The sequence below is a fragment of the Ascaphus truei genome, chromosome 14 (genome assembly GCF_040206685.1).
Source record: "Ascaphus truei isolate aAscTru1 chromosome 14, aAscTru1.hap1, whole genome shotgun sequence".
Classification (NCBI taxonomy): Eukaryota; Metazoa; Chordata; class Amphibia; order Anura; family Ascaphidae; genus Ascaphus; species Ascaphus truei.
Window position 1 is genome coordinate 47,960,148 of NC_134496.1, and position 8,974 is coordinate 47,969,121.

General features: G+C 39.0%; 1 protein-coding gene across 10 annotated transcripts in view; it reads right to left on the minus strand.

Moving 5' to 3' along the window:
- ECT2 (epithelial cell transforming 2) overlaps positions 1-7,056 on the minus strand; it is a 33,399-nt gene extending 26,343 nt beyond the window's left edge. For 3 of the 10 annotated variants that reach the window (XM_075570773.1, XM_075570768.1, XM_075570767.1), the window contains exons 1-7: positions 6,705-7,056; positions 4,703-4,846; positions 3,838-3,917; positions 3,647-3,739; positions 2,960-3,142; positions 2,586-2,675; positions 1,269-1,376 (exon numbers count right to left, since the gene is read on the minus strand). In XM_075570773.1, coding sequence (XP_075426888.1) covers positions 1,269-1,376; positions 2,586-2,675; positions 2,960-3,142; positions 3,647-3,739; positions 3,838-3,917; positions 4,703-4,829 — 681 coding nt within the window. In that variant the 5' untranslated portion in view covers positions 4,830-4,846; positions 6,705-7,056. The remainder of the gene's footprint in view (positions 1-1,268; positions 1,377-2,585; positions 2,676-2,959; positions 3,143-3,646; positions 3,740-3,837; positions 3,918-4,702; positions 4,847-6,704) is intronic. The other 7 variants (XM_075570774.1, XM_075570771.1, XM_075570770.1 and 4 more) reach the window with 7 other exon arrangements.
- Positions 7,057-8,974: the final 1,918 nt, after the last annotated feature.

The following is an 8,974-nucleotide window of genomic DNA, read 5'->3' on the forward strand; positions in this document are numbered from 1 at the left end:
AAAATGTATCAATTACCGAGATGAGACTCCTTAAACGAGTCATAGGTAGTGTGGTATATTGGTGTATCACCACAGTAGGCTCAGATAACATTAATCTCATTGAATGAATCCAGGAACAATAATACATTGACAGGAATGAACATCCCAGGGTAAAGAATAGGGACCTGGTGGTGCCCACACAGCTACCGCAATACTTGGTCTCCAATATACATTAATTCACCACTGGGGTATGATATAACAGTCCAGCAATAGAAAGGTAACAACCGAGGGGCTAATGCCCTTTACCTGACTAGTTATGTTCCAGATAAATGGATTCCTCGGCGTGCAGTCCTCAGAAGAAGAATCCAGATAGGTAGAAGAGAAGGAGCACAGCTCACAGCATCCAAAAATGCAAAAATAAGGGCAACTCCAGACATGGAAAAAATATATATATGAACTTTTAATGATCAGCTTGGCAATAGTATAGGACCACGCACCAATGCGTTTCATCCCTCAGGACTTTCTCAAGGTCAAGGTCCTTGAGAAAGTCCTGAGGGATGAAACGCGTTGGTGTGTGGTCCTATACTATTGCCAAGCTGATCATTAAAAGTTCATATATATATTTTTTCCATGTCTGGAGTTGCCCTTATTTTCACATTTTTGGATGCTGTGAGCTGTGCTCCTCTTCTCTTCTACCTATCCTTAAACGAGTCACTGGAATGCATCATTTGGTCCTAGAAGGGGTTGTCCCTTTAAGCAGGCTACAGCTGTAAAAACTGTGTTACTATAATAGCGCAAGATCTTTACTCTTAAGCATCTCATTTGATAAAACGCAGCTTTCAATATATTATCTTGGCAAATAATATAATTGTGCATTATAGATGTAGCAGCTTTGCGGTGCATGGGTTGACTTGTCGCCCACTTCTCAAAAGTTAGATCTACAGTATTGCTCACACTGAAATATTGCTAGTTTTCAACATTACTGGATAATCCACAACACTGTACTGTATCACACCAAAACTTAACCGACAAACAGAACAAAAAGTACAACAGTAGTCACATTATGCGGTTAATACAGTTTAAAAAAAAAATCCCCCATAGGAAATCCAGATTGAAAGATCTTAATCATAAACAATTGAAATGAACTTACAGTATTATACAAGGTTATCACAATCACCCACTGTGGTAGAAACAAAGTGCTTTACTAATTACATTACACAACCACACAATGTCACAACATGATAATAATGAACTTGGTAAAACCCAATACCATTTTAAATGCGACATACCCTGAATTTATCTCCATGGGTTGAGTTGGCAATGAGATGTGTAACCTTGGAACTGAAGTCTCTTTTAATTGTCCCTCCCATGTGATGAACCAAGTTTACCAACTTAACCTAGAAAGAAAACAAAATTGAAAGAGATTTTACACAAACATGTTTGAGTTTATTACAAGAATCAAAATCGTATCCTAGTTATAAGTACACGTTAAATCTGGGAGCGACCACTAAATCAGTTGCTGGTAGATAATTCAACTTTGATGACTTTTTGTAGTAATGTTGAAGTTGGTTTTGTTGCGTTCAAATATAGTGGTGCAGGGAGGGGGAAATAAACAAAACATTACACACAGGATTGGAGATGGAAAACAATTTTGGTACCAATACTTTACAAATGAAGAAATGAACATGTACAGTTCATTTATTCAGGGAGGTTATAGCACTAGAAGGTACAACTAAAAACATGAAATAGCCTGCAAAACACCAATTGGAAAAATACCTGGACGACTGGTAGGCTTATAAAATTCTATTTTGCTGGGAAATAACTGATATGTATGAAGGAAACCATCAGGTTGATTCATCATATATTTCTAATATGATCATGTGAAATTCCTGCCAAATACGAGAACCAATATTTTTGTGAAGAAAGTCAGTCTGTTTCCATCTTATTTCAGAAAGAATGTCATGTTCACTAAAAGATGAAGCTCCACAAAGCCAGCAAATTATTATTTTTAAACAACTTATTGTAATTAACTTCGCTAGGAACATTTGATTAAAATGTTTGACATTTATGCTATTTAGCAGCAAATATGTATTTTCTTTGGGTAATTTTATTGTTCTTTCCACTTAATATCTTTAAACAAACTATGCTGTTTGTCCAAAATGGTAATTTAAAAAAAAAAATTGGGAGTGGGGGAGGAGAAAGACTAAATTAAAAGTTTACCCAAATACACAATAGTTTAGAGACGTATAACAAGAGATTAGGTGAAAATTTCACACATACCAATGCATTTGGTTACTATGGATACATAAAGAGGTTTTACAGATGCTTATACTACTTTGCTTTGTATAAAAGCAGTGTTCACTCATATTTAAACCTATAGAGCATGTCACTCAGTTAAAATTAGTTCACTTTGGTCCACAGAGACTGCTCCAGCACCACAGAATCTCAGAAAAGTGCAGTAAACGTGCAACAATAAGACAGCTATCCATCAGTAGATTCATTGAGAAAACTCAAATCATAGATGGTTTGCACTTGCTGCTGTGAACATATGACAATAGAAGCGCTATTCTTACCCACGTATTCAATTACCAAAACATTATCCTTACCAGTTCATCCTTTCTTCTGAATCCAGTAAAGCACAGCACTAGATTTAACATGCTCGCACAATACAGTGGACGGGATGTGAAGGGCAAAGGCTAGAATAGAAATTCAACAAACGCCATAAAAATCATTAAAGGCAGGTTCAGAAATACAAGAAAACTGGTGAAACATCTCACCAGATCCAGAAATGTTTTCACACAATATTTAAAACTCCCGATTCACCAACAAGGGAGTATTTAGCTGTACCTTCTCCCACCTTCAACACACACAATTTACATGCTAATTCAATCACCACTTTATCAATGATTTACAATCTATAATACAAATCATTATTTAAAATGGTACATTTTGTTTTTACGTACGGCTTGGACAGTCATACCTCTCCTTTTTGTGCACAATACAGAATTATAGGAGGGCCAAGAACTCTGCAGTCAGCTTTGTACAGGTATCTATAGGAAGGGTGCTGGAAGTCTGATAGGACGAACACCGTCTCAAATTCTGGGGAATCCGCATCTCCAAACTCTTCCACTGAATCAGTTTTCAGGCAGGGAACTTTGATTTCCTTAATGTTTCCATGACAAAGAAATTAGTTATTTCCATAGGGATTGCTGCTATGAAAATACGTGAATCATTAAATATTGTACACTGCCACTGTATACATCATTCTAATTTATACATATAAACAGACAGTCACCCAAAACAAGTGCAGTGATAACAGAAATCCAGGAGATCCAAAAAAAATGCAATCACCTAATGCAAGAATACCCTTCACCTCCGGAAAATAATCATGAAGATTTTACTTGTGTTAGAATTACTGCAATAGCCCCAAAAGTGAAGTACAGTATTAACATTCAATAAAATTGTGAACAGGTCATTTCTAAATATTCTCATCTTCTTGTAGTTTAGTCTCCCAGCAGTTGTGGTACCAAATTTAAAAAAAAAAAGCTTTTTCAGCAATTTTATTGCCGTTTCACTTAAACAAATGTTAGTTGTGCACTTTTAAAAGGGTAATTTGTGAAGTATAGCATGCAACAAAAAAAAAGGTATGAATAAACAATCACCATACCATATTAACAATACTTTTTATAAATGAGTCTCTGGATTTTTCAGGGCAATTGTCCTTTATCTTTATAACAGGAACTTCCATTAGTTTAACTATCTGTGAAAAGGAAGACTGATGTAACATTCCAGAAGCATTTATCAAACAAAAAAAGATAAAAATTACTGCAACACAAGGTAAATGTTAAAAACCTGTACCTCAAGTGCTTTTACCAATTCTTCATTGCTTCCGGCATCATCAACTAAAACCACTCTGGTTTCAATTTGGGGCATTTCCGCTGTATAAAACAATAATGTATTAGTAGTAAGTATATTAAAGGGGTTAAAAAATATATATAAATAAAAAATAAATAAAATGAAAAGTAATGTGTTCTTTAAAGCAGGGTGCTTAACTCCAGTCCGCAAGACCCCCCAACAGGTCAAGTTAAGGAAATCCCTGCTTCAGCACAGGTGGCTCAGACGAAGACCGAGACCTGCGCTGAAACTGGGATATCCTTAAAACCTGAACTGTTGGGCGTCTTGAGGACTGTGATTGAACACCACTGCTTTAAAGAAAACAAAACTAAGGAGATATTCTAAAGAAACATCCACATGCATCTATATAGTTTAGTCATCAATAAAAATAAAAAAAATACATATACACACATACTGTATATAATTTTTTATTGTTTTGGAACCTTAACAGATTCACTACTTGAGACCAAATTTGAGCTCAAGATGGAAAAAGCCTAAATCAATATAATACTATGAAATACAGGAAGTCACCAATCCCACTCATTTAAAATGAAGTATTAAGGCTTTCTGCGGTAATTCAGATCTGTCTTCATAATGTCGTACATAGGAGATTGGCCCCCTAGGGAACAAACACAAATCAGACCTGAATTTTGATGCCTTTAGGTTTTCTATAAAAACCATTTAAAATGTAAAAACAAAGCGTTGTATACTTAGGAATGCTGCTTTATGTCAACACATGCAAATAATTATTTAAAAACTGAGTAGCAATTTGGTATTCTGTCAAATATGGAAAAATTACACAGTGCTAACCAAACTTTCCGTGGCTTACCATCAGTATCAGCAGAACCAGCAAACAAGTTCTCCTTGGAAGTCTCTGCGATTTTACAGTCAAACACAGAGGAGTCCGCCAAGAGACTCCTGCCTGCAGCAGGCACCAGTATACTGTTGTCATTCATGATGGTTTCTGAACTACCTGCAGCAATAATAAAGCTTATCGGTAATAACCTGATCACAAATGTATATTAAAATTGCTGTATTTAAGAAACCCAGTTCTAGTAGTCTTGTTTCCCAAAGCCCTCATTTATGTGATTCGTAGTCTGGGACTGATAATCAATGGACCGTGTGTGTGGGGACACACACACACCACACACACAACACACACAACACACACAACACACACAACACACACAACACACACAACACACACAACACACTGAAAGTTTTAAACAGTCAGGTACCCAAACGGAAAAGCACAGGGGGAAATTACTGAACGGGGCAGGAAGCCCACCATGTAGACAAGGGGAACACTATACTCAAATGCAAAGTACTCCAGCCGTACTCTAATCAAATCAACGCTGCAGAGTGGGAGATGACAATATTATTGTGGAAAATCCTTCATATATTTGTGAAACATAGTTAAGAGAAGCTCAAAGTGTTGCATTCAAAACAAGTAAATTACATTTGTGTGCACAGTTGCCAAAAAAAAAAAAATCTAATCCTTTTTTAATGCTCAAGGGCATCGGCAAGTAGATGACAGAGCCAAGACAACCGGCAAAGGTATAAAATGCCCGATAGCGAAAACTTTGAGTATTACAACACCTATTGAGATTTTTTCTGAGGAAAGTATAACGGTTACCCAAATGAAGGGGAGGGGGAGAATAGTTCAATGCCTTTCAGGAACACAGCTGCCCTATACACCTGCATCCAATACTAGCTGGAGACACAAAACTAAACGAATTACATACACAACCAGTAAACATGCCCTCCACGTGTCTTCCTTGTGATTAGCAACAACACACACAAATCAAAAAATTGTGTCTGTGTTGGAAGCGTAAGGTTACAAGCAGAGCACAAAAAGGGTATCCACCTGACACCCAGTTTAAGATGCCCAACCATAGAGGGAAGGAGTTTATGCCTCAAATGTTATTAACAGGGATGTCTTTTAACGCAGTGACAGGTACACTACAAGCCAAACCAGTAGCAAGCTAGAGATTGAATTTACATTTCATGTGGGCTGCTGCACCGCAGGTTTCTGTCACTCCCTGTAAAACACACATTTCCCTTCCTCCAGCAGGGGATCAAAGTGTGATTACATCCTTGCAAATAGATTAGCAATCACCTATTTAATCACCTGAACTAAGTGATACATCAGGACCAGGTGTAGTGGGGATTCTAAGGGCCGTTTTATAGTGGCGGGACTCTCACATCCACCACCAGTTTAAGTTCTTTCAAGTTCTTTCAAATCTAAGGCTGTCTCACATTTTAATCTGGTCTGTAACTGTTTCATACGCCCATAACATATATTTTCTTTAACTGTGCATGCAATGTCTTGTATATATCCCTGTTCATTTATGTAACTGTATTTGTAACCATGTATTATTTGTCTTAACTCTGTGCCCAGGACATACTTGAAAACGAGAGGTAACTCTCAATGTATTACTTCCTGGTAAAATATTTTATAAATAAATAATAATAAATAAACACACACACACACACACACACACACACACACTTTGTTATGGTGGATGAAAAAGGCAACAAAGACCCTACACCGTATAGCATAAAGCCAATAAAGAATATGACTTGTGAGCACATTTACATATCCTAGACCTGTCTGACATGTAAATGTGCTCACAGGTGATACATACATACACACAGTATTATACAGGTGTACCCACATAAAAATCACATTCTTTCCAGCCTGGATTCCCCCCCCCCCCCCCCCCTATTTAAACATGTTGGGTGCCCGAGATGATTATCACAGCCAGAACCCCCCCCCCCCCCGTCCCCGGGTAATGGCGCAGGCTGTGGCCCTGACAGCAACTAATTACCGGGGTCCGAAGCTCGGCTCGCGTCAGTGAGTAATATTTAGGTATTGAGTTAACGGTGAATAGAATATAGAGGGGGAGGGGGGCGGCTTATAAATGTCAGTCTCCCTGCTACCGGACACTCATTCCTCCCCAGCAGCGGCCATCACCACATTCAAACGTGCGAGCCAAAACATAAGGACGGCGCTGATTGGAAGGCCGGCGCGGGGATGTCACCGCGTCTGCCATTGGCTTAGTCGCGGCAGGGCGATCTAATACCGCTTGTGATTGGTTGTTTCCCCTCCCCCTCCTCATGTCTCAGGGGATAACATCACCCCGGCGCTGATTGGCCGGCTCCGAGTTTGAACGATTTGGTGTTGCCAGGAGGACAACGGCCTCAGGAGGCTGGGGGAGAGGAGGGGGAACGTCACGCAGAAGCTGACCGGTGATTGGCTGGGATGCACCTGGTTCAGTTATGGGCTTGTGAGCGCCTGCTCCGCCATGATGGAGACTGGCACAGCCAGTCCTATGCTTGAAAAGCAGCAGTTGTGGGCTTCTTTTCACTCATGTGCCATCCTTTATCCCCATGCAGAGTGGCAAACTTGTATCCCCATTCGGAGTGACAAACTGCTGTAAATAATACTTAAAAAAAAAAAATTATTACATGTTTATAGAATAAGAAAAGGAACATGCCTTCTTAAAAAGAGTATTATTTGTTTCAATAGGATAAAAACATTTGATTAGTAAATAAGGAGAATATATTGTCATCTGAATCCCAGTCCCTTGTAAAATAAATAAAATAAAAACTGCATGAGAATATAATTTAATATCATTTTATAGCTGCAATAAATTAATGTTAAATCATCAAATAATAAGAATAAGAAAGTCCACGTTTATTAGTTAAACTTTGAAGTTGTTAGGAGGATCCGAGCCTCTGGTGCCGCTGCGTGTAAGCCGCTGTGTTCAATGTTCCCTCATTGCTCAACTCACTTATTTCCGTACATTCCGATGGCATTAAGTGTCATGCTTACTGTAAAGTTACTGTTTATTAAAATGACTTTGCTAATTAGGACATTGTCATGATATAATAATCAGCAACAGTGCGAATTTTGTGCACAACAAACACCGTACCCCCGCATTTCCCACTCCAACCGCATTTCCCTCTCCAACCGCATTTCCCTCTCCAACCGCATTTCCCTCTCCAACCGCATTTCCCTCTCCAAGCGCATTTCCCTCTCCAATCGCATTTCCCTCTCCAACCGCATTTCCCTCTCCAACCGCATTTCCCTCTCCAACCGCATTTCCCACTCCAACCGCATTTCCCTCTCCAAGCGCATTTCCCTCTCCAATCGCATTTCCCTCTCCAACCGCATTTCCCTCTCCAACCGCATTTCCCTCTCCAACCACATTTCCCACTCCAACCGCATTTCCCTCTTCTTTTAATGGGATTCCTATTCTTTAATAAACATTGTGCTGTAGTTTGCACTGGTTTTGCTTCCGGTTTCACTGCCGAAATACTTTAGTAAATAAAACCCATTGACTTGAATGGGAGTTACTTATTGCCCTTTCGGGGGAGGGGTGGGGGGTGCTTTAACCCGTGAATCTGGGGTTAAGCTTTATGGTGGAACGCAGAAAAAGAAGAAATACATTTAAGCGTATTACGAATCACACTACATGTTAAAGTGTGCTTTTCGAAAGGGTGTGGCAGACATAAGTCTATCCTCGCTGTTCGTAATGCTTACTTTAAAAAAAGATGACTTTTCAGTTGGGTTCCTTTAAATAGAGTAAGCATGTATAACGCAGAATTATGCACTGAATTAAAAAGGTTCCATAAATGAGGTAATGTAGACAGAATCTTTTAGAGAGGGTTAATCGTGTATCATGTAAATGTGCAGAGCAGCGGCGAGCCTTGAATCCAGGAAAGAGAAGTTTGTAGTTGATGCAGAATTCAAACAAAATCCCAGCAGAGTGGTTAAGGGGAGGGAGAGGCAGGGTCTGATCTACGTGTTGGTGAGATTGTCATAGCTGAGGCATCTGATGAGCTGGGTGATGAATTGTCCTTTGTCTTTTTTTCATAAAGAAAACGTCATCTTCGTGATAACTGTCAGCTGAAAAAAATGCAGACGCACATTCATGGATTTTCTGAGTCTCACTGATTTAAAGTCAGTCTTAATGTTTTTTAGGGTCAGCGGACTGTCTCATAGACATAGTTGCAGTTTTTCACTTGAATAAAACTGTCGTTGGTCTAGAAACCCTACATGTCACTGATTTACAGACTCTGTGGAGGTTGATCT